We start from the raw sequence: 26701 nt of genomic DNA, 5'->3' as shown, positions 1-26701 counted from the left end.
TTACGCTACTACTCCTTTTCCCCACACACCTCGGTTTCACCCGAACGAAGATCCAGTACTTCGCGAATGCCTCTGCTCAGCCGCAAGGACAACAAAAACTCGACGAAGCACCGTTTCGGTATGAACCATCTCCGCCGCCTGTTCTCGACTCGTTATCAGCCCGTGATGCAGGAACAGCAACCACTGATGGCCTCGGAGGAGACCACCAACTTCCACCGCTACAACACCCTCGCTTCCCTCGAGGGCCGCGCCGCCAGCAACCGTTCCTCCGAATGGTTCGACTGGATCGACCAGATTCACGAGGAGAAGAAGGAGGAGGAGCAGCAGCCGCAAGGCTCTGGCATCCTTCGCGCCTGCCTTTCTCCGTTGCAGCTCGACAAGCCGCTTCCGCTCACGCCGCCTGCACCTCCGGTCCCGCCGAAGGACAACAACAAGAGCAACAGCAACGGCCGCCCTTTGCCGCCGACCCCGTCTCCGCCGCCGGTCCCGCCGAAGGACCCGCGCCGCCGTTACACGAAGCCTCTGCCGCCGCTGCCTTTGTCGTACACCAAGCGCCCGCTGCCTCCGACGCCGCCTAAGCCGCAGGTTCCGCCCAAGGACTTCTAAGTTCTGGTGTCGGAGTGCTGTGTGGAGGAAGGAGCGCTGGACTACGGTGACATTACGCGTGAGTGAGACTGACTGAGTGGACTACGGTGACATCAAGCATGAGTGAGACTGACTGAGTGAGTGAGTTTCTTTGCTGACCGATAGCTATTCTTGGTGTGTGCTCATGATCTTGCAACGACTGCCTGATTCCCCATTGCCTGTTCGTGCTCATGATTGCCATTCTTGTTGCTGACTGATAGCTCTGAGCTGACTGATAGCCATGAATGATTTGTGCTCATGATTAGCATTGTTACTTGGTAGGACAATTTACTCTTTTTTCCTTTGATCCCGCTCCAGACGCGTCGGTGAACTCTTTGTGTGCAACGAGGTCCTGAACGAATTAGTAAGAAGGTACCTCAGTTGGAGCGTTCCTTTAATATTCGGAACTGTAGCAGAAACATACTAATAAAAGCCTCATATACGGGACAGGACAGAATAATGACTTTCTCGTGAGTTGGTTAAGGTCCCTCGAAACTGTAATCATCTGCGGCTAGCCGCGTTGTATCTTGAGTCACGCCGCACAATATCTCGAGCTTGTTATGATACATTCGGATGTTTGCCGTGAGGGTATGCACTACTTTGTTTTCTTGTGTTTTGGATACCTGTCCGTGTTCGTGATGGGCGGCCGAACCCATATTTAAACGTGACTGTACAATTAATAGTCATGCATCCGTGTCCGGACAATAGCCTCAACTACCATGTCGTTCCCGAGCACATGACCTTATTTTTACATCAGCACGAGAGTTCGGAGGTTCGTATTTTGCCTCAGGCAGAACCAACAGATCTCCTTCCTCCGCCTCGGATCGATCGTAAGACGTCCCAGATCTTGTCTGCTGAGCCACGTATGCAGGTTTCGCGTGCTCGTCCATACAGTAGCGTCCCAGATGACACGCGTCGCGTGGCAAGCGCAGCGGAAGTTCCGACAGGGGTTTCACATGCTGCAGGGCCAGATCAAGCTTTGCCCGGGCGCGCCACTAAGGAAGAAGGTTAAAAATGGAAGGGGGGGCCTTCGGCGTTCAGCCTCAAAGATGATGACGACGACGACGATAACGAAAGGTAAACTACGAGATTGGCGCGAGAAGGTGGTTGTGGCAACATCCTTGCTGCGGCCACCTATTGTGCTTCGCCCGAGCTTGGTCGTCGGGAGGTCCGTGTGGCGCAGTATTCTCGCCTGCATCCCTCCTTTTTTCTTTTTTGGCAGTAGTCATCAGAAAGCGGTGAAGCTGATTCTTTGTCTACCTCCGACGGGCGCTGCCGCATGATCTGTCCAGTATGCACGTAAAACGAGCACCCGGTTCGCAGACGGACCGAGCATGCGAGATAAAAAGGAAAAAAGAGGGTATCGACTGACTTGCCTCTGCGTTTTTACGGGGGCGTCTCCGGAAGATCTACGATAAAGATAGTAACAAGCGTCAGTGCTCGCCCTTGAAGAATATTTTCTGGCTTTGGCTCGGGCCAGGCGAAGATTAAAGCGGAGCGAACGAGCGTTCAACAAAAGCTGAAGTTCTGTGACGAACGGACGCCAGGGGTGGAGGATTTGTGGGGCGCGGATTTGGATTTTGCCTGAAGCGGCTAGCGCGGGATGGGCGGAGCGTGGGGCAAGGGGCGATGGGCGATGGACGAATCGAAGGAGCTGTTGGTCACACTGGTTTGGTTGGTCTGTGACACAGCCACAGGGAAAGAGAGCAGAGGGAGGAGGCATAGGCAACAACTTTTCGCGAGGGGCCAGACTTCCAGAAGCCTGGACGTAACGGGAAGCGAGAAGCGCAGCACGCCACATGGTGTTATGTCAGGCGGGCAGTCAAAGCCTCCCAACGTTCTCGATCTTGTATCAGCATGGGATCCCAACTGCTCGTTGTCTTTGTTCGTGCGAGAGGGATTCTGACACAGAGGTGGCTGCGCATGGCGACCACTCACGTGCATGCGGTGCAAGTTGTGCTGATGACAGCGAGGCTGGAGGTGTAAGAGTGACGTATCTTCTTAGTCGTTTCTTCTGAATTTAGCGCCTGCTCGCGGTTGGCTGCTGGATGACGCGTTTCCCCGCTGTCATGCGCTTTATGCTTGGGCATCTGAGACATCCCCACGATCACACGTGATACGTCGTGACCTTTGTTCCTTGGGGCTGCAATTACGGAGCACGGCGGGCGGCGGTGACCGGCAGGATGACTACGCGCTGCGGAAAATAGATGATGGTGGCGACATCTGGGGGGTGCATCAAACGTGGGACGACCGAGCAAGAATAGGGCGGCCTGGAAATAAGCTCGCAGCATTTCCGCGCGGGAGGGTTGCAGAGCAGTCTATTTGGCTGGTGGGTCGCATGTATAGGTACTCTTTCTTGCGCTCCGCTGCATAATCGCTTGGCAGTCAGACACGGCAGCATGGCTCAGCAAAAGAAAAATAGCGCAACCGAGACACGAACACCACCCTCTGTGGCTGGGGAAACCCATGCCGGCGGGAACGGTTTGCAATGCTGCGAAGAAACTCAAATGCTATCTCTTGAGAATGCACATGCACCCCCGTATTATCGCCGTGCGTTGAGGTTGACTTTGCGTGCATGCGCCATCCTCTTCCTATTCTCCTAGTGCATGGAACCTCGCATGAGCCGCCATAGCAAATGCCGGCATGAGCGCGCCGCAGAAGTCGCAGACCTCAGCCTCGTCAGAGCAAACAGCCTCGTCTTCGTCGAGCGTGGCGCGGCTGTCTTGGGAGGAGGCTAGAAGGTCTTCGGAGCCGGTGCGACGGGCGTCTACGGCGGAATCCGACTCGTGTGAGAGAAATCGCGATGAAGGAAAATTTGTGCGAGATTCATCAGCCTCATCATGGCGAGCCTCGGAAGCAAAGCCGTCTCCACCTTCGGTCTCTCCGATGGTGACATGATCGTCGCTGGGGTCTGGTGCGACACCCTCCTCTGCCACCCTCCACTGGGCCAGTACCCTGTCCTGATTCTTGAACATTGCGCCAATGTCTCGCCCGCTGCTGGTCTTTGTGTCGCCTGCACACTCTGCCATATTGGTCACTGCGACGTTCACAAGGCTTAGATCCCACCCGCTCTTTTCCGGATGCAGTCTGCGGAAAAGCGGCACCAGCGCCTCGTCGACGAGACGCTCGGCAAGCGCGTCGGCGGGAGTGGTGAGACTGAAAACAAAATTAGGAAGCGGAGTGGACCTGGATACGCGCGCAAAAGTGCGCGGCCGGGAGTTTGTGGCGGGGTCGACGGGTGGGCGCGGACGCGTAGACAGGCGCAGGGTGCGGGGATGTGCGATCCAGCGCTGCTTGGCTGGCTGAGATCTGACTGTAAGGGCTTCTGCAGCCGAGGGAAGAAGACTAGAATTGCAGATCTCTCCGTCGTCGCTCTCGAGCAGGTCGAGATGCATCCTCTTCATAAGGCTGACGGCCAGCATCTTCAGCTCTCTGACGACCTCGTCCAGGGTGTCCAGCCGGATGTAGCTGTCCTCGATGCTAATTTGCCTTGGCACGTCGCGTGCCTGGCCGACATCTGAGTCGTCGACGCCATGAAGCAGCCCCCAAACTTTGGCGCCGATCCCATGAGGCGATCCTGGGCCTCCTAAGATTCTTTCGAGCCTCTCGGCGCTGACGCCCACGTGCTTCCTTACGTCACCAGCAGTCACTCGTTCTTCTGTGCCGCCGTAGACGAGCCCGTCGGAGAAAGCGGCGGGACGCTGCAGCACGAAGCCGCGAAGCTTCTGCGCAAGCTTGAAGCCAATGCCGGGGATCTTCCCGATGTCATGGCCATCGACGAACTCGGTGGCGCTCGGCGGCAGCAGCGTCGTCTGGTCGTGCGGCTTCTTCACGTTGCCGACGAGCTTGGCCAGCAGCTTGTTGGTGGAAATGCCGACGGTGGCGGTATAACCTTTTTGGTGTTCCAGTTCGGCTCGGAGGTGGCGCGCCAGGTGGGAGCCAAGCAGCAGGCGCAACCGCAACGAGTCGTCATTACTCAGCTCGCCCGAGGCGGGATACGTATTGCCGGCAAAGCGGGTAGCGTCAAAGGCAAACCCGTGGGTCGGGTCGTCCTTGGATAAGCAAAAGTAGGCGTTGGTCAGGTCGTGTTGATTTAGCAGATTGACGTTATAGTCGACTTGGTCCGTCACGTCGAGCCATATCTGGACATCCCTGTTAGCGAGGGCGGCGGCGGTTATTCATAGGTTGGTTCCCTGACTTCGTCGAAACCTAGTCCTGTTCCAAGGTAAGCCCGCGGCCGCGAGGTGCGGCAGGAAGCATCATCAACCTACTTTCGACCCGGCCATTCCACGAGAACTGACGCAGGAAGCGGTAGAGGTCCTTGGAGGCGTTGCGGAAGCGGGTCAGATCCTCTCCAAGCACGATGACCTGAGACACGCCCGTCAGCCAGATAGCGGGCCGCGCTGCAGGACGGGAGAGGGTACCAGGTCGGGGCAGAGGCGCCTTGCTTCTTTGACGAGTTGCAGCTTATGCAAGCCCTGAGCGAGGCATCAGCGCGGCTCCGACGAAAGAGGATGCGCTTACCCGGCGGCGGGCCTCGTAATTGCAGCTACTCCATCAGCCGGGATCGCGCACGCTGACGGGGAGCAGCAACGCACGTGACTATGATTTGCTTCTCTGCGGCGGCGGGTCAGCTCGTCGATGCACGCGCTGCACGCCATGGGCACTTGCGTTGCACGGCCAGCGGCAGCTGCTTGAGCGCCGGGTGCGCGGCCTCGACGACGGCGCAGTAGAAGGCGTCGTAGTCCTCGAAGGCGGTCAGTCGACAAAAATACCCGGGGTGCGGTTTGCTTGCGGCCTTAGCGGTACGAAGGCCTCAGCCACCAACAGGCGCGAGGGGAGACGCACGAGATGAAGCACGATGCGAGCAGCAGACCGGGGCGCTTGCATGGCGACGTCATTGGCCGCGGGCGTCTCGTGTTAGGCGGGGAGCGGCTATCGCGAAGATGCGGTGGTTGAGCGTGGGCGAGTGGGTGCCGGGGGCGCATGGTGTGCCAAAACGGGCGCGCAGGATGCGTTGCCACTGCGCGCGCGAGTCGCGGCGGGGCCCAGCCCGAGGCAGGGCTGCGATTGGCGCTCCTTGTTCCAACGGATCGCCGCTGATGGCCATGGCTGCTATTTTATTTATAGGCACAAACGGTGGATTGGCTCGGCGCGCAGGGTTTAGGCGCCGCGTCACCAGTGCCCGCCGTCCTCCATTATTCATTAACTTTCGCGCCCGCCCGCAGACGTTAAACGGCCCTGTCTTCTGCGCACAGAGTGCTTCTCTTCCCCGCTCCGCCCCGTCACCTGACCCACCCAGCCATATACCTATCGGGCCCCTCGCACTTATCGCAACTACTCTGCACCTGAGCAATCCACACCCACACGTCCCATGATCGCCCTGCATCCGCCCAGCATGACCACCTCTCTGGCCATATTACCCCCCCAGGCCGCGCCCGCCGTGCAACCGCAGCCTGCTCAGCGCCGTCCCAAGCTCTCGCTCAACACGGCCACCGTCCAGCACCGCAGCTTTGGCAAGGGTTCCAGCCTGCGCCTCGAGACCCTCTCTGCCGTCTCTCCCACCGCCCGCAACACCTTCAGCAACGGCTACGAGCAGCAGACCCTCTCGGCTGAGTCCAAGGCCGACACCCCCAGCTCCGCCTCTACCTTCAACTCTTCCACCTCGGCCTCGTCCTGCTCTTCTCTGGGCTCCTCGCTGGGCTCCGACTCGGCCAAGGTGCCCTACAAGCTCCCGCACAACGTGCAGAGCATCCTCTCCAACAGCCCTCTCCCGCCCGTCCACAGGCACCGCACCATGTCTTCGCGCCCCATGTTCCCGGCCACCAAGCGCGTGAGCTTCCGCACCAACCTCACCGAGGACATCGTCACCACCAAGTACACCATGGCCCACTCGGACATTGCATCCTCGTCTTCGACTATTTCCTCGCTAGCGCTCGACACGGACGCGAGCGAGGATGTCACTGCCACCGCCCCCACCGCCACTACTACGCTGCCGTCGCGCACAGCCGCCAAGCTCGACCTTCAGCTCTCCAAGCCCACGCTCGTGCAGGTGACCACTGCGCAGCACCACTCAACCGAACGCCCGCGCTGCGCAAAACGCGAGTCACCTTCCGACTCCGAGTCGGATAGCGACTCGTGTCCCGCGACGCCCGTCGCCGGCCGGCGCAAGCGCAGGCGCGAGTGGAAGTGGACGCTCGGGCCAGTCAATGGCCAGCAGCTCGACGCCAAGATGCTCCGCGAGGAGGACGAAGTCGACAGCGATCCCGACCAGGATCGGCTGACCTGCCAGCAGCGGTTCGCCCAGTTCGCCGGCAGGCGGCAGAGCGACGCCAGCGAGCAGGGCAGCATCAGCAGCCCGACCAGCAGCGTCGAGGGCGACCGCAGATGACGACACGAAAAAAAGATACTTGACATAATTAGCGACGCATCTACAATGTGGTGTTTTACCGGGCATTCATATCACGGGTTCTGGCGCGCATGACTGACGTTATCCTATCACATGCATCATTCACGGGAGTCATTTTGGTTATTGTCTTTATTAATCCCTTGCTTTCCTGTTTCATATTCGTATGATACCACGGCTCCGGGACGGAGCCATCTTTGGCGGTTTTTTGTATAGACGCACTATGAGCTAGACATGTAATAACAGCGGGTTGCGGACATGGATTGCGCGCCACGGCGTTTGTGCAGTGATGATGACCAACCGGACGCGGCCGGGTGCAAGCGAGGCAGACGCCGTGGCAGAGGCGCGACTGTTCTCGATTCTCGTACCCATCAGCCTTATCGCGATCTAGATCGCCAGAAATTGGTGGACTGAAAAATTTGAATTGAGAGGTGCGTGGATACGAAGCGGTGCATGATGCTGCGCTCGCGTCTGTCGCGTCTGCTGCAGCCGCGTCTATTCTTGCAGGGCGCAATTTCAGCAGCGCAGGCGCACCAAATGAGCCATATTTGCTGTTCCCTCTCGCCAGCGAGAGCGTTTTCGGCGACGAGGGGCCTGCGCGAGCCTTGGGGGCTGCGACCAGGAAAAGCCGCCTCGCGACGGCAGCCGTGCGGAAACGCCAGCCGGAAGCGGCAAAGCCGCCGTCTTTCGTTTCATGGGCAGGGGCCGGTGGGGGGTTCAAGAGCGCCCGGGTACGATAGTTGGTTGATGTGTGGGTGGGCTTGCTGCGCACGGATGCACGCACACGCGCCGCAGCCCCTCTCTCCCCTCCCCTTCCCGCGTCTTCTTTGGGCCAGGGCGACAGGGAAGGTGGATGCAGGCAAGGCGTTATTTTTTTTCTTTCTTTTCTCCTCCTTCCTTCGCCCTTCCTTTGGTGCAACTCTGGCGCCTGCATCCGTTATATCGATAGCGCGGCCCATCATCTCGTATATCGTGTCTTGCATTCGACGCGCCAACCACAGCTCACCGACACCTGCAGGCTGTCAGACGCGGGCGCGCCCCGTCGGTCCCCTCCAGCCGCTGCCGGTCTAGTGCCGCGCTCCTTCGTGCTGCTTTTGCGGGCCCTGACAGGAGACAAAGGTCGAATGAGAGCAACTGTGGTTCATTCATTATTTCCTATTTTAGCCTCGGCCGATGGGCCCCGGCTCTTCTTATCCTTCCCGCATCATCGGTGATGAATATGACTGTTGGTTGGCCTCTGCGCCCCATTAGCTGGAGTGCTATGTACCGCCTCTCTGATGACGCGCTGATCGCTCGTTTCATGCGGCTTGGTGCTTCAGATTTCTGATGCAAAACGAATACGCCTTCTGGTAGATTGTAGCTATACGCGCGCGCGCATTAAGCTTTCGTCTCTCCACCTCAACGTGCTATCGTATGCGCAATCGTCTCTGACACGAAACGACCCGAGGTTTTACCTTCTTCACGCCGCGTTTTACCTTTTCCCTCTGAAATTGGCCACACTAGTTCGGTCCCCCTGGGTCATTCTTTTCTCTTTTCCCGGGACCGTGGCTCACGCCGCGCGGATGCTGGCGGGTCGGAGATAAGTGTCCGCTACCTTGTGCCCCTTGCGCCACTTGGGAGAGAAAAGCTTCGCAGCGAGCGCCACGTGGGGTTGACAGGTAGCCGAAAGACGAATCTCCGGGTCAGGCACAATGCTACTGTGCCGCGCGTTGTTGGTTTGGCTGGCGCCGCCGTCGGGCTGAAAGCCGCAATACGAATCCCAGAGGAAAAGTTTTTTTCTTCTCTTCGTATGTAATTCATCTGTGACGCGAAAGGGCATTGTATTGCGAGTCTCGAAACCCACTCTTCGTTTCTCGGCCCCATCCGATAGCGTTTCTCGTATAGGGTTTCACGCCGTATGTACTCACGAGGATCCCCCACTGTGGCGGCTCGCCGTGACGATCACTCGTTTCTTCGGAAGCGAAAGACGAGGGGGGGGCCATCTGTGCGCGCCGAGTGGTTCGTGTCTTCTTTATTTTTCTTTGTCTCCATCCCGGGGCGTCGGGCCCGTTTTTGGCATAGCCGTCTGAAGATAGGAAACGGTTGCAGCGTGTGGTGGCAGCATCCATCGGACAGACTCGCGGTGCATCTCTGGTATCGAGGGTGCGCCAAGGCAGGGTCAGCCGGCATCATGTCCGATGGGCGAGTTGGGATGCCTTGCCTCGGCTTGCGAGACAGGCTGCTGCTATTCAGGCACCGTTGCTGTCAGATGCTCCTTGGCGGTTGTGGCTGCCGTGTGCACAGCTCGTGTCTCAGGCGCAGCTTTTTGACTTTCTTTTCTCAATTGGCCATGGCTGACGTGCTTCCGAAGGGGGACCCTGACCTTTAGTGTGCTGTTCGCCTGCACCAAACTCAAGGTGCATGCCGCTTCGGGAAAGGAGCATGGTGGTTCATGCAGGCCACTTGCTATTTCTGGGTTCGCGGCGCAGATCATGCGGAGATGAAGCAGTGAGCGCTGATGTCTCCGACGACATGCTAATGAGCACTACTGCACACTTCTCAGAGGTGGCATTGCAGGAAGACACGTTGATTTTTAGCATGTGCCTGCATGTGTCTCAGCATGCTACCTCGCTGCGCATCTGCGCTCTGGCCGTCGATCAGTCAGCCTGACGTCGTATCGATATTGCCAATCCCTGTGCAGAGCCGGCCAATGAGAGCATACCTTGGGCGAGCATGTCCAATGAGCAAACTGTCTGATTGTTGGAGGTAAAAGTGGGTTCGCTATTTTCTTTATGAGGAAACAATATGTGGAGAGTTGGGATGCAAGTAATCAAATTGATGCTAGCCCTCAGCTGCAAACGAGTGTACACAAGCAGGCTTGCTTAGGGATCTTGACAAAGAAGTCCACTTCACACAGTCACCTCCGTCATCTCCGTCAGGACCCTCTTGCCGTCGATCCACCTGACTGCACTGAGGATCAAGCTGGTGCTGTGGGTCTCCTGGCCCGTTGCCTTGTCCTTGACGGTGAACTTGGTGAGTTGGGCCACTGTGCCGCCCTTCTGTTCGGCGTCGTCCCACTTGAGGATTTCGGAGGTGCTCTGCAGACTGATTTCGCTCTGAGCACGGGCCTTGTTGACCGCTTCCTTGTACTGGTCGAAGTTGTATTTGTCGTGATTGATCCTGACAGTGTGTTCTGGTGAGTCTGTGCTGGATCTTGTGGGGTCGAGGCTCTTTACCTAACGAGGAAGCTCGGGTCAACGCTCTCAGTGTAAGCTTTGATGGCAGTGTTGTCGTCCGGCTGGAAGAAGATGGTGTGAAGGAGCTGGTCCACCCAGTCGCCAAGGGGCTTCAGTTGAGCAGACATTGTGCTATGATAACAAATTGTCAGTATACACTCTCTTGAGGAATGAGGCTTTTCCAATTGCATACGTCGTGTGAGTGAAGCGGTTTTCGTTTGAGAGTAGATATCTGGTGGTTGTGGTGGTTGCTGCTGCTGTCTACAAGACCGTACTGCTCGATTTATATCGTCTTCCTCGACCAACTTGCGTAAGCATTTGTCTGAAAACACTTGAAATTCCCTCCGCAAATATCCGCAAGACATCGTCACCAAACTGCGGAGTTTAGTCACACGAAAATGTAGTTGCGCATGTTTTCCATACGCTGTGCAGGGGAGGTAAGCCCTAACGCTGAGGAAGGATGACTTAGCGAGGAAACTCCGCACACGGTGCGGAACTCCGCAACATCACATCATCAAGCCTGCGGACTTTTAAATACAAGGCTGCGGACTTTTTGCGATGAGTCGTGGCCGAAACCCCGCCCTGGACCTGCGGATTGCGATCCAATAGCATGTCTTCGTCACGCCAAAAGTCCTGTCACGCTTGTGTGCGCTCCAAGCGGAAGTGCGACCAGACGTTCCCGAAATGCCGGCGCTGTATAGCGAGAAAAATCGATTGCGAGTATGCGGGCCGGAATTCCCGCAGATCCCCTCAAGACGCAGGGTCCGGACTAGATTCAGACTCTGGGTATGCGGAGTTGTTCGCGGAGGACAATGCTAGCTTGCAGCTACAACGGAGCCCCGCGAGGGCGGCAGCAACGCTCTCTCCCAGCATGAATGATGCATTCTTAAATTTTGGAGACGATCCTTTCAACCTTCCACACCTACCCGGCGAAGACTACCTCAGCCCGGCTGTCATCGAGGACATCATGGCTCAGCAAGACCCGAACGACGTGGAGCAAATCATGTCGGGGGCAATATACCAGGCTCGCGTTGAGTTTCTGGCGAAGCGAATAACAGCGATTCCTAAGATGTTCGCTGAGCAGGCGCAGACCATGTTCATCCACCGCCGGCTGTTCCAAGAGAAGAGCCCTGCGGCACTGCAGGACGCACTCAGCGCTTGCGCCCTGTACTGCCTGAAGAACCCAGAGAACCAAGCGTTGGTGTTCGCCAACTTGCAGCACAAGTCTCAGCAACTGATCGCCCAGACGGATCCTTTTCTGGCGTCAAAGGTTGAGCTTCTGGCGGCTGTACAGGCACTCCTTTTATACCACATCATCAGACTCTTTGATGGAGATATCCGGCTGAGAGCACAAGCAGAGGCGGACGAAGCAGTGCTCGTTATGTGGGCGAATCAGCTGAAAATGCGGATGCATCAGTTGGTGCCCTCACTGCCCGCTTCAGCCGGGGCGCTTCTTCCGACTCAGAGCCGGCCGCAAGACTGGCAACGGTGGCTGATTGAGGAGAGCACACGGCGAACCGTGGTGAGCACATTTATGGTGCGAGCAGTGTATGAGTTCTTGAAGTTTGGCTACGACAAAGGGTCAGACCACAGGCTGAGCTTCACGGCACAGGCAGCACTTTGGAACGCGCAGTCAGAGTACGGGTGGCGGTCAGCGTGCAGTGAGCACGAGAAAGTCGAGGTCCGACTGGCGCATTGGGATGATGATATTGCGAAAGCCAGTCCGAATGACATGGAGGAGCTCGGCATTCTGGTCATGGCAACGCTCTGGGGGATGGAGACAACGGGCGAGTGGCTTGGCAAGGGCCACCTGGCGAGGTTCGGGCTAGAGTGAAACAAGGAGACTCCTATTTTTACATGTCGATGAGAGTTTGGTGTTGGCTTGAGTAGCGGATGAGTCAGCTTTGAATGACGTCAGTGGGCAGCGACGAGTCAGAGCCGCACGCCGCCGACGAATGACAGCGCTGCAGCCTGGGCGCCAGCTGACACGAGCCCCATACTATACAACGCAGGTACGAGAAACCAAACCCACAGACACTCCCGCCGGGCGCCTTTTTGCTCTGACCGCTTAGAGCTCCCCCACAGCTACTTTCTCTCGGACTAGACAGAGCCCCATCTTCTCCGATACTCCGGATTCGGCTCTCCACCCGGTGATCTGGTCAAGAAGCCCGACAACCGGCTGACTCGGCCGTATTCAGATGACATGGCAGGCGAGCGAACACCGCTTGTTGGAGCCTCACCAGGGTCCCCGCGCCTGGCAAAGCTCAACCGCTGGCTGCTGGAGACCCTGGACCGGCTGAACCCGCTTGTCACCACCACTCCCAGGCGGCTCTTTGAGATCTGTGATCAGTCCATGTGCGTCAAACCTTCTCTCGCCCCACCCACCAGCTGACAGCGCAGCTACCCTCCATTTCTCCGACGCCGTTGCCAAGCAATGTTAGCTGCCGAATGGACCCACCGCCTGCCTATCATCCAGCAGTCCTCGCCGGCCGACATGGCGGCGAGCCTAATCGTCAAGGCCCTCGACGAGATCGCCGACGGTGCTTCCTCTAAAATTACTGTTGTGGACTTTTGTTCTGGCGGTGGAGGTATGCACCCCCCACCCCTTAAGAAAATTACCATTGTTGACACGTGCATCAAGGCCCTGTGCCCGTCATCGAAAAACTTGTGAACAAGAAGCGGGCGGAGCGTAACAAGCCTCCGATTCCCTTTACAATGACTGACATCAAGCCTCACATTGACGCGTGGATAGCTGCCTCGTCCCGCAGTGCAAATCTCAACTACTTTCCACAGCCAGTAGACGCAACTAATCCCCCGCCTGCTATCATCAGTACAACTGCTTCGGTCAACGGTGCACATTCACACCACGGCCCCAAGACCCGCGTCTTCCGGCTGTACTGCTTGGCATTCCACCACTTCCCAGATGATCTTGCTCGCAAGGTGCTGGAGTCCACAATCAACACGTCCGACGGCTTCGCCATCCTCGAGCTGCAGGATCGGCGTTTGGCTTCTCTTCTTCTCATGTTTCTCGATTTCTGGCTCATGTTCGTCGTCACCATCTTCTGGTTCTGGCATGATCCACTGCAGATGTTCTTCACGTACATCATTCCCATTCTACCCTTCACACTTTCTTTCGATGGTTTTGTTAGCAGCTTGAGGACGCGGAATTTCTTGGAGGTCATGACTCTGATCGACTCCAGTCTGGAGGCTGCGCTGCACGGCGCGCAGGCCAAAACAGTCAGAAGGGTGCTCCAAGAGACTGGCACCGCAGAGATAGAAGGATGGGTCTTCAAGGGCGGGAGAGAGATGCATACTTGGCCAATTGGATACATGAATTACATCGTAGGTAGACGCATCAACCGTCGGCGCTGATCTACAGCCGGTTGGTCACTCCAGGATACCCGTAGACGATTAGACCAAGATAGTTGGATGAAATCTTCCCACACCCCAGCCGTAACTGCCTGGTGGCTCGCTGCATGCTGAAGTCACTGAAGTCAATACCTAGCCACCTCACACTCAATGAACTTTTGCACCTCGAACTCTACATACTCAACTTGCCTTGACCGCTATAGAAGGCTATCGAATCCACTAAACCATCATGGCAGTAGATCCAAGAATGACTTTTCTAAATATAGTGTGGCGATCGGTTGAAGCTAATGCTGTACAAGATGCGGGGAGCCGTCCGCGATAAAGGTGTGAATCAGTGAATGTGAGGCCGATCATGAAGAATCGAGCTTAGATCTAAGCGATGGGCGAGTAAGGAAGCAAGTATATCACTATAGACTGACTTGCTTGTTGGTTAAATGGCGCAATTAAGTCATGGATAAAAGTGGGGTTGCTCTAACTTCGGTGCATGGTATGGCATTTAAGTCTAAAATTACTAACGTTAAGCTCTTGAAGCTGGTTGCTTCCAGATATCTGGGAAGGAACCATTGTTTTCCCGACAGCCTGGTTCATGAAGCGTCAAATAGTCTAAACGTCTGAACGCGTGTTTCCTTTCTTCGCTTTCCATCCCAACTCTTCGTACTCAACCACTCTCCCTCTCGGTGATGACATATCTCCAACAATTCCACAGGGCCAGAACACCAAGATTTGTAAACATGTTCGACACGGCGTCGTCCCCACACTTTCATCTCTCCCACACGTCCCTTAGGTGGTCCCCCCGCTCCTCACTCTCCCTGATAGCCTCATCCAGCTGCTCGGGGCCCCAATTCCTCGGGAACTCCAACCACGCGCGCCACCACTGACCTCCAGACTCCTCCTCATCCCGCCTCTTCTCCAGCGCGTCGTCGACGGCAGCGAAGACGCGGCCGCTCCAGCCGGCGAGGTACCAGCGGTCCTCGAAGCACCTCACGAGCGCCGCGTAATGCGCCAGCACGAGCAGCGCGACGGGATGGGCTCTGGCGACGTGCTCGCGGAAGTCTGGCGGCAGCAGCGTCAGCCACAGCCAGACGGGCGTGGCCTCGCGGCGGCCGAGGCCGTTGAGCAGGACGGCGCCGTAGGCGCGGCGCAGGCCGTCGCACGCGATCAGGCACGACGCGCGCACTTTCGCGTCGCCGGGGGACCCGCCCATCTGGCACACGACGTCGTCGTGCAGGCGGGCGATGCGGTGGGCGAAGGTGCCGGCGCGGTCGGTGCCGAGGTTGGAGGGCGTGGGTGTTGGGTGCGAGACTTGGAAGAAGCCGCCGATGGGGCCGCGCTTCATCCAGGTCCAGGTTTCGGGCGAGGAGATCATGTTGATGATGCCTTGGCCTAGGAAGAGTGATTGGGCCAGCTCCTGGATGTCGAGCGGGGCGTAGCGGCGTGGGGTGGCTTGGTCGGGGCTGGCGGTGTTGTCGTTGTCGTCGTCGTCGAGCGGGTTGCCGATGGAGGAGAAGGTGAGGAGGATGACGAGGTAGGCGAGGAGGAAGTGCTCGAAGCAGTTTTGCTCGGTGATCTCGTACAGGCCGTTGCGCAGGCGCGAGAGGGCTACGTCTTGATGCCGCGCTGACTTGGCCGCGTACTCGCGCTTGCGGTCTGGGTGCAGGTAGGCCAGGTGCAGTGCCGACAGTGCGAGCAATCCGTGCATTAATGATTCCTGGCGGCTTCTTAGCGGGCGTTGCGAGGCGTCAAGGTGGTGAAGATCATACACGAGTGAAAGCGAGTTCTGGGATGACGTCGTGCCATAATTCGCGGCGCCGGTATTCTGATAAACCCAAGCAGTCACTTGACTTGTAGTGGGAGAACAGCTCCATATCTCCGAGCCAGTCGGCAGTGGATATCGAGTCTGATGGTGGCCCCGAGCTGTTTTCTTGCACGAGCTGCGGTGAGTTGATTCCGCTGTGGCTTTGCTCAAGCACCTCGACCTCGTTCGTCAAGTCAAGAAGAGCCTGTCGGATCGAAGATACTTTGGCTTTGATTGAAGAAGCCCGCGGGTTTGGTGAGAGCGGATTGGAATGTTGTGAATGAGTACTTGGCGTAGGGAGGGCGGCAAAGGAATGCGGAGACTGATTGCCTGCTTCTACGTTTCGAGTTCAGCGACATTCAAAAAGAGCAACGATGGTTGGCATACCGGACGTGCTTTGAATTGGCTGAGACCGCGACGGATCAGGCTGCGCACCGGCAGGTCTCGGAAAGTCGGGGGATGCGCCTGGGCTTAGGCTGGAGAGCACAAGGCTGCACTCTGCTTGGTGCCGAACGCAGTTGCTGCATGGCCGCTGTTCATCACACTGCACTCCAGATTCAGCAGGGCTGCCGAGTGGGGATGCCTGGGCCAACCGACCTTGACGTGCCGTTGCTTGCATCGCACGCAGCCAAAACGCGATTTCTTATGACCTATTCTGGTAGGCGGCATAATTCTTTCGGATTCGCGCAAGAAAATTTAGCCGGAGTTGAAGGTCACGGCTTCGTGGAAAGAAGGAGGAAATGGTGTTGCAAATGCGGGAGGACTTGGCCAATTATACGTTGCTGGTCGAGAAAGCGAACACGACGCGCCTCCTCTGCACAGCCCCAGCTTATTTAAAGCTAAATTCCACACCGCCCTATCAGGTACCTGCCCCCCGTGTTTGAATAATGTGCCATTTCTGAAACACCATCTATAAGCTATTCACCACCTCAGTTGCCTATATCACTTGAGGGGCTCATGCTGATCACCGTCATCTATTCTACGATACGAAATAATTTCCGGCTTGAACATTTCCACGGCGAGCACCAAATGTTTTGACTGCGCACAATCATATTCATTCAATGTGTAAGGCTGAATCGGCCTCATAAGCCACGACTCTCGGGGGGCTTAGACGTACTGCCAAGCAGACCAAGAAACGCATGTTATCCAGGAGCTCCGTTCCAAGACAATGGGACTGATAAGGGAGTGCAGATAGGATCACATCACAAACAAGTAGAAGGAGGAAACAGCTATGCTATGTAAGCCTGTTGATGACTGGAGAACCTCCAAACCGGCATCGCCTGATTGCCAAGATTGCCTTTCAATGCAGATTCCCGAGAATTCGTCTTTCATCGTCCAGGGGAAAAAATCATTAAACCCAAACAAATGCAGCAAAGTAGTGTGTAGCCATCGTGTGGAGTCCAGAGCGAAGGACTGCTCGCGACTACAACACCATGATCCCAGATGCTTTCCCTCAGAATCCTGTACCCGAATGCCAATTATACTCCGTGCACCAGTCGCCTTCAAATGCCCGTGTGCTCTTTTTTTGCAAAATGAAATGTCGACGCAATGTGGAGCGTGAAGCTCCTTTGTTGATTACCATGGTGAAGAAAAGGAAACAAAAGCAAGAAAGTAAGCCGAGGCGGGTGCCATATCGCCGGAACGCTGATCAGGGAATCGAGGGATGGTAACGGACGAAGTAAGTCCGACATGCACAGGTTGTTGCCACAGCTGCCCTAGAGAGGAAAGTGTCACTCATGATGTACCCAGCAGTGCGGGCGGATGACGCAAGGACCAAGCGGGCGGCGGACTTACGAAGCCAAGAAGAGTGGAGCCTCACTACTCGAGTTCCATGAAGGTCCAGTGATTGACGACCTCCTGGGTGGCGACGGCGATGTCGCGGCGGCTCAGGCCGGCAGCGTGGCCGAGGTGGAACATGCCGTTGATGTTGCTCTTGAACCACGAGACCAGGTCGTCCTCCTCGTCGGGCGACAGGTCGCCGCGCGGACGCAGGCCGCCGCGACCGCCGCCGGGCATGGTGCGCGGCGGGCCGTAGGGAATGAGGGACCTCTGGGTGGTCTTGGGCATGCGGGCCGGGAAGATCTCGCCGGGGATGCGCTGGTTGCCGCGCTTGCGCTTGCGGGCGTTGGCCTCCTCGGCGGCGGCGACGGCCTTGGGCGTGGCCTGGATCTTGCGGCCGCGGGCAGCCGACGAGCTGGGACCGTCGTGGTACTCGTCGTCATCTGGGTCGTCGGTGGGCTTTTGCTCCTCAGGCGGGTCGTCCATGGGCTCCTCGGCGTCCTCTTCGGCCTGCTGGACGACGTCGTCGATGTCGTTGGCGTTGAGCATGGGCTGATAGCCGGCTTGGGCGCCGTTGATGGTGCTCTGGCGGCGCGGACGAGGCGAGGTGCCATGGAGAGCAGGGTTGCTTGGGATGCGGTTCGTCAGTCATGGTGTTGGGTCGGCAAGGTGAGGGCGGACTACTCACAAGACCGGCGGACGGTTCAGGCCCGGCAAGATGTTGATGAGCGGAAAGTCGCCCGGCTGGTGGACATCACGCACGTGGGCGCGAAGGGCAGACGAGTCGCGGGCCTGGAAGGTGCAGTAGTCGCAGGCGCGCTCACACGGCCAGATGCGCAGCTCGCCCTGCTCGGGCCAGTTGTGGTAGCCCTCGTGGTCCTCGACGTCGCAAGGCATGGTGGTGCGGGGAATTGATAGCGTCTGTGAGGGCGACTGCGAGCGAGTGAGGTGCTAGTTGGGGAGTTGAAGAGTTTTGGTCGGGCTGGGTGAGTCGGAGTGTTTTTATGTTTGCAGCCCGCGGAGCAAGCAACTGGGGAGCTTTCTACCAGTGACCAGAGGCACGTGCACGCTTTTCTCCGCCTTTCGCTGGCGGGTGCCTGTCACTATGGGGATCGGCTGGCTGTCTGGAGGTGCTGGCCATGGCGGGCGAAGCGATGATCCGGGCCGTACGCCGGCACCCGCCACCAAGCCTACGAGCTGTCGCGCGCGCTGTGACCTATCCGCCCAATCTCTAAAAATCGTGTCTCAGCCCTACCGTCACTGCTCTCTCCGCGGGAACTCGTTTAAACCCGTCGGCTAGTCTCGTCTGCTCCGTAGCCTTAGTCCGACTCTCTTCCGCATAGCCTTGTCCTCGGCCGTGCTGCGGCGGCCGACCTCACTTCCAGATGCTCACTCACCACCACCCTCGGAAGCCCCGGCCGCCGCCTGCCGCTTTCTGATACCAGCTCTCCTGCCCCGAGCTCACTCCTGCTCACCGCACGCCAAGACTATCGACTCAGCTTGTTCTCTGCTTACACCTCTGCCATCACAACGTCCACACCAAACTCACTCACTGCATCTCGCTTGTAGCTAGTCAACTTCGCCATGCTTCAGACTTCTCGTGACTGTTGATGGAAATTCCGCCCTCTCCGAGTCAGTGTCGTTTGCTTCAAGCATCCCAAGACTTTTCCGGAATCTGCGATGACCTGTCGACTTCGCAGCCCATCATCTCAGAAATCCCTCTTTCCGTAAACTCAACACAGCCAATTGCATTTTAGGCTCACTCAAAGAGTCACTGGCTTGCTTTCAAGAAGATTGTAAAAGGTGGAGAGCTTGGTCTAGCACCAGCACCACCTACAGCCACAATCTGTGCGAACATTACATGTAACCCAAGCTATATCCGAACACATCTGGGTATCCGGAAATCACTTGGTTTGGTGCTGTTCTTCCAGAATTCAGCACTGAGTCCACTCTGGCTGAAAATATGCGAGTGATTACGAAGCTTGTCAAGTTGCGAAATGAGCGGCTGGACTTTACACTACTTCGGAACTACGACAAGACGTAGGCGTTCCTTAATTACGAGGTTCTTCAGGTCACTGCACTTGAACTGAAAGTGCACAAGAAATATCATTAGGAGCATAGTAAGCTTGGTGTCTAGTAGAGGTTTTCCAGAGACAACACGAGAGGCACCGGCAGTGAATAGAGGAAGGCATGCACAGTCGTCTTCTTCATCTCTGCATAGCTCTAGAGACCTAGATGCATGCATGATCCAGATAGCGGATCAGCCGGGCGAACGGCGTGCATGTAGCATCAGAACCACGCTTCGATGCTCAAACTTAGTCAGGTCGAACAGTTCGTCATCGACAATGTTGAAGCAGCCACCGGTTAATTACGAGACCATAAGCTCAAAGGGAGTGTGAAAATTGCCATTCGTAGAGGGAATAATCTAGATAATTGAAAGTTAGCGAGCTAGTAAATAGGAAAGTAATAGGCATTCAAGACGCACTTCCATTCGCAGACCTTCAGGTTCAAGATATGGCTTGCCGCATCCTCCAATGAGCTCCGTACACACACTTGATCCTTCTCAAAATGTCCGTCTTCCGATTGGTCGATATCATATCATCTACTGTCGATCCTTGACAAGGGACTACGGGCCTTAACGGCGATCATCTGGCACATCAGAAACGCGTCGAAACCCTCAAGTCATGTACATCATCATAGCTCCTCTGCTGGGAAACAGACTTGCAAACGCCACAGCAACCATGGCAAACTGCGTCCGGTCATGATAAGGGGGAAACACCGGGCGCTGCAGGCTTGCTTGAGACCTCCGAACTAGCAGAGTGCGTGGCAAACCAATGTTTAACACGTGGTTTTCTATGGAGACTGTGACAGATGCGTTCAAGTCCTCCGGCAGTAATCCCTCCCATGTGCAACCTGCCACTCACACAACCACACCTCAAACGCCATACCCAGAAATCCTGCTGCACAGATACCCGCCGAGTCGCTGACGCTCGTCGCGCTGAGACTGAACTCGCGCTCTGCTTTGGGCACGTTGTCTGTGATCTCGGCGAATGTGCTCACATAAACCAACCCGCCCAGTAAGCCCTCCCAGAACACTATCAAGAAAATGATCCAGACGGATGGGATAAAGTCCCAAACGGCATGTGCCGTCAACAGCACCAGATTGGCGATCTGCAGAAAAGAAGGAAGGTAGAGGTGGTGGATGCGGAAAAAGGGCGTCGAGCTTCGGGAGATGAAAACCCCTACTTGGTAGATTGCGTTATATGTTGGATAGAAGGCCCGGTACTCGGAGAAAGGGCTCGATGAAAGCGGAAATAGGAGAGTTGGCGCAACGCCCTGGTTGATTGTGTATTCGGCGATGTAGACAAGGAGAAGAGGGAGCATGCTGTGTTGCGTGGGGCTGCATCAGCAAGGGAAAACCTTGGCTTACCCGTAAATTCGAAAAGTCACAGTTCGCATAGGCACAGTGATACAGACATAGAGAAAAAGAACTTACTAGGGGATGACCAGATGCCTAGCTCGGTTCAGGTTAGCCTGTAAGCTCCTCCAGACCTTGCTCCTTCGGGACTGGAGGGAGGTGAAGCTTCGCCCAGAAGCCGACATCATGGATCCACTCAGAAGGCCATCGCCGTCTTCAAGCGGATCCTGAAGGTCATCCTCTGCGTCTTCATCGCCTCCCAGCTGTTCGTATTCAGCCTGTCTGGCAGCGGATTGCAACGGGCCTCTGGGCAAAATCAAGAAAAAACTGACAAGCATGATCACGGGCAAAAACGAAAACGCGAGCAGGCTGGTGCGCACGCTCAAGCCAATAGTGGTGGTGGCGAGCACGTACGCGCCAGCGCCCACGAGGCCGGCACCTCCGGTTCCACTTCCCCAAGCAGCCAGGCTGAAGTGGCCGTAGAAGTGTGTCAACCCCAGGAAACTCAACTCGCCGCCGCCAGAGCTCAGACTCGCAAAGATGATGCCCAACATTCGTATGCCAATAGCGCCTCCGTCCCGGGTTGCAGGCGTGAGAGCGATCAACAGCATGCCGGCCGTGGAAAGGCCTACAAAGACACATATGCGGACCGAGTATGGGACTTGGTGGATGAAGTAGGGCGCGATCAGCTTGGTGATGAAAGACGGGATGACGTCGGCGAGCAGGACAACACCCTTCGGAACGGCAGGCCCGACCAGGTCGACGGCCGCAGAGAGGATGATCACGTAAAGAACATTGTTGATAAGGCCTGCAGAGTCAGCCAACGCTGGGCACGGGTTTGGCAGCGGATGCGCGGCATACCGAAGAGCCAGAAGGCGGCACAGACACGTGGATCGGCGCCCTCAAAGACGGACTTGAATTTCGCCTTGTACACGGCCCATGACGCAGCTGGGGTGCCGGGCATGGGGAGCATTTGATGCGGTGAGATGTTGGGAGTACCTGGTTGGGCCTGAGTGCTAGTTCATCTGCGTCCGGAAATGGTGCGACTGTGGGAGCGGAAGGCGAAGCGCGTGGCTAGCTTTTTATGGGGGACGCTATGGGGAAGTTGTTTTGTTATCGGGGCTGACCGCCTGAGTCGCGGTGTGCGGGCCACGCGCCGCGTCGCGCACTTCAGCGGGCGCCGGTGAAGAAGCGTGCGGCGATCCGGCTGGCGCTTGCGCTCGTAGCAGAACGTTGTGCAGAGGCGTGCCTGGGCCGGCGGGCAAAGGCAGCGGGCACAATGCCGGGCGCGATCAACAGGCACAGGGACCAGGGGCGCCGTCCATGTCACAAACAAATGGAGAGACCTGCGTTGCTCTGGCGCGGGCGGCTTTGCCCAGCATGCACCAGCGGGTCAGCCAGGGTGTGGGGAACACGGACCCATCCCAAGCGTTTACTACCTAGCGGCTGCCCTGCAAAGCTCTCTCCTCAGGAAGCGCGCCCACACTGCTGCGTCAACCCCAAACCACAACCCAACACCCGCCCGGCCGCGAGCCTGCGACTGCCGCCCCACGTGTTGTTTGCTGCCGCGATGCAGCACGCCTTCCGTTGAGCGAACGTATACGTCCTCGCGCCACGCCCACCGCCCAGCTCCACCGCCCAGCTCATAATGGACGCGCGACAGCCAGGTCCTCCGCAGCGGCCACAACTCATCCAAAACCCGAACCACCACCCGACCACCACCTCCACATCGTCGACGCACCCCTCGTATTCCCAATATCAACCGCCGCAGGCGTCGCAGCCGCCCATCCACTCACCCTTCTCCGACCCGTTCCAGCGCCACGACCCGTTCATGCCGCCCGCGACGCAGCGCAGAGGAAGCTACGGCATGTCGGGCAGAGATAGTGCAGGAGGCGGATGGAGGAGCAACAACGGTACGGTTCCTTGAATTTTTTTTTAGACTCTGGGGTGGACACAACACGCACGAAACCCGCGCCGCCGCGGGAGTGCCGGGGTGCACCAGGCCTCGGCTCGAGCCCAACAGACTCAGAATCGACAATGGGGACGTCTGTGGTCGTGTTTGGGCCAGAGAAATCTGAACATGAGCCGCCAAGCATCGCGAGAAATGCCTTGCGGCGGCCCGACGCGCCTCAAACGTTCCAACAGACAGCTCATTTCGGCTCTGAGGTCGCGTGGTGCCAGGCTGCAGCTTGCGCTGGCACGGAGCTCCACTGCATGCACGCCGCGGTGGGTGATTCTCACTGCTGCAAGCACTGGGCCCCAGCTGTTTGCGCACGCCCCTGGCTTCCCCGCTCTGCCGACGCCCAGCACGCCGCACAATGCAGACATTGGCCGTCTGCACGCACCTGTCGGACCCGGTCGAGGGCGCTGTAGAGTCAGTGGCGGCGATTTTGGCGCTGCGAGCAGCGTGCGTAGCTGGCTCGCTCCTGTGCTCCCACACCCGCGGGCGCGGCACGCTAGGCCCTGACCCCTGCGCACGCTAGGCATGCTTCCGCCGGATGAGATCTCGCGCTAAGTTCGGACGCAACAGGAACGCCCCACGCCCACGACGCCCAAATCCAGCATCAACAGAGTGCTCAGCAGCCACCACAGCCCTCGTCGACCGCTGCCAGCTCTACACGCCCACATCAAAACTCCGCACCGCCGCCCCCGCCGCCCAACCTCAGTCAAGGCCCCAATGGCTCCGGGCACGTCCCCTACACCTTCGACTCCCAGCGGCGGCGATCGCTTGGCGGCGGCAGTCCTCCGCAATATTATGCTGGTAGGTGTCCTGTCGCACAGCCCCTGATCCGCACCAGCTCCTCGACTCGATGTTGATCCTCACCCAGCAGTAGCACGTGATCCGCCTCCACCGCCCCCCTCCTTCAGCAATCGGCACATGCCGCCACCCTCATCTCCTCAGCAAAGCAGTCCTTTGCCGCACTATGCTTCTCAGCGAGGGCCCCCTCCACCGTCCTTCCACACCGGCCGTGATTTGCCCGGCCTGGTGGGACCCCCGCGGCCCAGCAGCAACATGTCCATCTCCTCCCTGATGGGCGGCTTTGAGTCAGCCGCTGCGTCACGCCAGTCGCAATCACAATACTCTCCTCCAACTTCCGCCACTGCACCTTCTCCGAGCCTGAATTCCATGCACCCGCCTTCACCTCGCAGAAGCCTCGTCGGCGCCAGGATGGATTATTCCCAGTATCGCCGCCCGGAGACCCCGGACCAGTATCCCCCAGCCAGCAGGCCTTCGGATCGCCCTGTTTATGCCCCCGGTTCTCCTCCTCGGTCGTTTGCCGGGCCACCAACAGCATCTCCTGAGCTCCAACGCCAAGGGTTACCTCCATCGTCACAGCCTTACAAGCCAGCACCGTTACAGACAGGCGGCCCTTACCACCATCAGCCATCCCGAAGCGAGCCGAACAGTGCAGATCCCCGTCCAGGCGCCTCTTCTGCACCGCCAAGGCCCAACAGCCAACCCAGCCATCCTCCCCCCACCACCCAAGGCGAACCTAGGGATGCATACGATCCGGCTGCCGCTAGGAGAACCTTTTTTGGACAGCCTGAGGACGATCGACGAGCCGCTCCAGAGCATGCGTATCACGGACGGCATGCAAGCCTGAATGCTGGTGACACTTCTCGATTGGACACTGGTGGAAGGGAGCGGCCTTCGACAGTGCAACCTCTATCCCATTCGCTTTTCGATGCCCCCGATAGACAACGAAATAGCATCGGACAGGCTCAGCCAACCGGCAGTCAGCCGCCAAGGAGCTTATTCTGGCATCCGCAGCCCAGGTCACATGCTGCGGGGGAGACCGCACAGCATCCTGTGGAGGAGCATCGGGATCTGTTCCAGCACGGAGCTCGTAGCACACCCGGCGCTGCTTCAGGCCCGATGATGGGCTTCAACAGGGGAGCAACGGGGGTCCATGTCTCGGCGGCTGACAATCACCAGAGATATACCCTTGGCCATGATCAGGCCAGGCGCGTAGCGGAACAGTATCAAAGCCCACCGACGTCAGACCCGAGCAGCATGGATCGGAGAAGACCCGACCAGATTAGCCAACAGCAGGGTCACAATGGCTACGCACCAAGATCGTCGTCTTACGAGTACCATCCGAAGCCGCAAGGCGAGGAGATGCAGAAGTCTAGATCGTTCTTGGGTGTAAGTCCTGAGGCGAGACGTACTGGCCGTGCGTCGCCCCTGCCCCAGGCCGTGCAGGGTGCACAGGCTCAGCCAGTTGTCCATGGTGGAGATCCCACCATCAAGAATGAATTCGGACGCATGTTCTCGGGGTTGGGCAGTGGCTTAGTCAGCGCACCCCACGGGTCAGCCACACCAACGCGCGGCAGCCCCTTCCCTCAAAACAGAGACGCAATGAGCCATGGGGAGTCGGGTGAATTGGACCCTCTTGGCCGGACTGGTTCTCGTGGGGCGAGAAGAAGCCGCAAGGTGAAAGATGAAGATGGAAGGCTCGAAAGTGACAGTAATGATGGCAGGATAACTCCAAGTCTCACAGGCCAGAGGAACACGAAGCGTCCGAAGCATAACCACCCAGGCCACCACCATCACCACTTGTACAGCCACCAGTATGTCCCCTTGTGTTTGAAGAGAGAAATTGCAACTGATGTATCTGCAGTCACCATCACCGTCCTGAGGAGGAGCAGAATATGGTGGTGGCACACCAGCAGACGAGCACCACACCCACGTCTTTCAGCAAAGTAAATGGGGTCCAAGGCCCGAACATGCCGCCCATTGTGCCACCAACACATCACCACCACCACCACCATCATGCTCCTCATCCTCCACACCATCACCACCATCACCATCACGCTCCAAGAGTAGCCAGCAATCTCCCACCGGTCCCGGCAACGAAACCGATCATTGAGATCAACAGCCAAGCTGTCCTCGAGAAGGTCAAAGATTTACCTCGCTACCACCTGGGCAGCGTTGTGTACGAAGCAACCACGGCACCACCGCCATCTAAGAATACCAGCATTGACGATCGATATGGGTTCCGATCGATCCCCTCGGCCCTACCTAACTATTCCGGCAAAGAGAACTGCACTCTGACCGTCCGTATTCCGCGGTACTACTTGAGCGAGCGGCAGCGAGACGTGATAGTGATGAGTCGGCAATTGTGGGGGTCAGAGATCTACACGCATGACTCGGACGTGGTTGCTGCAGCAATTCATTCGGGTTGGATTCGTGGTGCTTGGCCTGAGGATGTCGATGTGAACATGCTCGACCCGCGCATCAACGGTGGTAGCGAGGCGCCACCTGAAGTCGAACCGTCTCAAGTTTTGACGTCGAAACCATCTCATCCAGCACCTCCACCAGCCGGATACGACGCGCATGTGACGGTCACGATTCTTCCATGCCTCACTGAGTACAAGGGGAGCGTATGTTACGGCATCAAGAGCCACACGCGGAGGCGGCACGAAGGCTACAGCTACAAGATCGACAAAGTGGAATGGGTGGATGACGAAACAACGAGGAGAGGTGAAGAACGCAACGGAGCAGCAAGAAGAGAAAGGCTGGCGGCTGCTCAAAGTCTAGTGGCGCTGCTGACCAGTGGTGGAGGGAAGCATAGTAACGGGACCGATGGCGATGTTTCTCAAGGGATGAGGATGGGCCACGCGCAGGCGGTTGCCTGAAGGAGGGGTAGGCCAGGTTATTTACGACAAAAAGTAGCGGTTCAACACAGGGGCGTTGGCTGAAACGTGCGATGTGTTTTCATCGCTTGGACGAGTTCATGACAACGGCAACAGCCACGGCCAAAGGTAATGGTATTGCTTAGTATCTTCTTCAGGCGCGAGTCAGGCAGATGCACGATGTATGATGCGTATTGGTCTTTCTTCTCTTACTTTTTCTTTTTTTAGTTCCTTGGTGGGTAGTCTAGCAGTTGCTAGCTGATTTGCTTCTTCCGCGCGTGCCATAAGCAAGGCATTCTGTAAATAGCATAGCTAAATACCCAAGAACCCTGAGCCGACCATTGAGGGTGGCGAACAACGTGTGATGGGAATAGAAGCGGTGCAGTTTGTTGGGAACGTTGCGAGCCTCGCACAAGAATGTTCAGGCTGACGTCTGGTTGTGACACGCGCGGCCATCG

The 26701-nt window shown here is 57.5% G+C and overlaps 11 protein-coding genes across 11 annotated transcripts; 6 read left to right on the top strand and 5 right to left on the bottom strand.

Annotated features, from left to right (window-relative positions):
- Positions 1 to 66: 66 nt before the first annotated feature.
- Positions 67 to 606, top strand: LTHEOB_7212 (uncharacterized protein; the record flags this gene model as incomplete). Its single annotated transcript, XM_035516554.1, has 1 exon — positions 67 to 606. The coding sequence occupies one exon, from the start codon at positions 67 to 69 to the stop codon at positions 604 to 606; it is 540 nt and encodes a 179-aa protein (XP_035371659.1).
- Positions 607 to 3215: 2609 nt separating this feature from the next.
- Positions 3216 to 5525, bottom strand: LTHEOB_7211 (DNA-repair protein; the record flags this gene model as incomplete). The annotated part of the gene is made up of 7 exons (XM_035516553.1): positions 3216 to 4766; positions 4823 to 4839; positions 4896 to 4992; positions 5049 to 5102; positions 5223 to 5241; positions 5292 to 5414; positions 5473 to 5525. 7 exons carry the CDS (start codon positions 5523 to 5525, stop codon positions 3216 to 3218), a joined length of 1914 nt encoding a protein of 637 aa, XP_035371658.1.
- A 473-nt stretch (positions 5526 to 5998) lies between these two features.
- Positions 5999 to 7015, top strand: LTHEOB_7210 (uncharacterized protein; the record flags this gene model as incomplete). Its single annotated transcript, XM_035516552.1, has 1 exon — positions 5999 to 7015. One exon carries the CDS (start codon positions 5999 to 6001, stop codon positions 7013 to 7015), a length of 1017 nt encoding a protein of 338 aa, XP_035371657.1.
- A 2903-nt stretch (positions 7016 to 9918) lies between these two features.
- LTHEOB_7209 (uncharacterized protein) lies at positions 9919 to 10373 on the bottom strand (the record flags this gene model as incomplete). The annotated part of the gene is made up of 2 exons (XM_035516550.1): positions 9919 to 10189; positions 10246 to 10373. The coding sequence occupies 2 exons, from the start codon at positions 10371 to 10373 to the stop codon at positions 9919 to 9921; spliced, it is 399 nt and encodes a 132-aa protein (XP_035371656.1).
- Positions 10374 to 11116: 743 nt separating this feature from the next.
- On the top strand, positions 11117 to 12079 carry LTHEOB_7208 (Fungal transcriptional regulatory protein; the record flags this gene model as incomplete). Its single annotated transcript, XM_035516549.1, has 1 exon — positions 11117 to 12079. One exon carries the CDS (start codon positions 11117 to 11119, stop codon positions 12077 to 12079), a length of 963 nt encoding a protein of 320 aa, XP_035371655.1.
- A 600-nt stretch (positions 12080 to 12679) lies between these two features.
- On the top strand, positions 12680 to 13617 carry LTHEOB_7207 (uncharacterized protein; the record flags this gene model as incomplete). Its single annotated transcript, XM_035516548.1, has 2 exons — positions 12680 to 12833; positions 12887 to 13617. The coding sequence occupies 2 exons, from the start codon at positions 12680 to 12682 to the stop codon at positions 13615 to 13617; spliced, it is 885 nt and encodes a 294-aa protein (XP_035371654.1).
- Positions 13618 to 14374: 757 nt separating this feature from the next.
- Positions 14375 to 15313, bottom strand: LTHEOB_7206 (C6 zinc finger domain-containing protein; the record flags this gene model as incomplete). The annotated part of the gene is made up of 1 exon (XM_035516547.1): positions 14375 to 15313. The coding sequence occupies one exon, from the start codon at positions 15311 to 15313 to the stop codon at positions 14375 to 14377; it is 939 nt and encodes a 312-aa protein (XP_035371653.1).
- Positions 15314 to 17227: 1914 nt separating this feature from the next.
- Positions 17228 to 18085, bottom strand: LTHEOB_7205 (Zinc finger protein 407; the record flags this gene model as incomplete). The annotated part of the gene is made up of 2 exons (XM_035516546.1): positions 17228 to 17816; positions 17877 to 18085. The coding sequence occupies 2 exons, from the start codon at positions 18083 to 18085 to the stop codon at positions 17228 to 17230; spliced, it is 798 nt and encodes a 265-aa protein (XP_035371652.1).
- A 1980-nt stretch (positions 18086 to 20065) lies between these two features.
- On the bottom strand, positions 20066 to 21579 carry LTHEOB_7204 (Batten's disease protein Cln3; the record flags this gene model as incomplete). The annotated part of the gene is made up of 4 exons (XM_035516545.1): positions 20066 to 20573; positions 20685 to 20884; positions 20939 to 21414; positions 21468 to 21579. The coding sequence occupies 4 exons, from the start codon at positions 21577 to 21579 to the stop codon at positions 20066 to 20068; spliced, it is 1296 nt and encodes a 431-aa protein (XP_035371651.1).
- Positions 21580 to 22254: 675 nt separating this feature from the next.
- Positions 22255 to 22533, top strand: LTHEOB_7203 (uncharacterized protein; the record flags this gene model as incomplete). The annotated part of the gene is made up of 1 exon (XM_035516544.1): positions 22255 to 22533. The coding sequence occupies one exon, from the start codon at positions 22255 to 22257 to the stop codon at positions 22531 to 22533; it is 279 nt and encodes a 92-aa protein (XP_035371650.1).
- A 2847-nt stretch (positions 22534 to 25380) lies between these two features.
- LTHEOB_7202 (Histone deacetylation protein Rxt3) lies at positions 25381 to 26246 on the top strand (the record flags this gene model as incomplete). Its single annotated transcript, XM_035516543.1, has 2 exons — positions 25381 to 25430; positions 25487 to 26246. The coding sequence occupies 2 exons, from the start codon at positions 25381 to 25383 to the stop codon at positions 26244 to 26246; spliced, it is 810 nt and encodes a 269-aa protein (XP_035371649.1).
- Between the last annotated feature and the right edge of the window lie 455 nt (positions 26247 to 26701).

The sequence above is a fragment of the Lasiodiplodia theobromae genome, assembly GCF_012971845.1.
Source record: "Lasiodiplodia theobromae strain AM2As chromosome Unknown scaffold_21, whole genome shotgun sequence".
Classification (NCBI taxonomy): domain Eukaryota; kingdom Fungi; phylum Ascomycota; class Dothideomycetes; order Botryosphaeriales; family Botryosphaeriaceae; genus Lasiodiplodia; species Lasiodiplodia theobromae.
The sequence above is the reverse complement of the archived record's forward strand: the minus strand, read 5'-3'. Positions and strand labels throughout refer to the sequence as shown.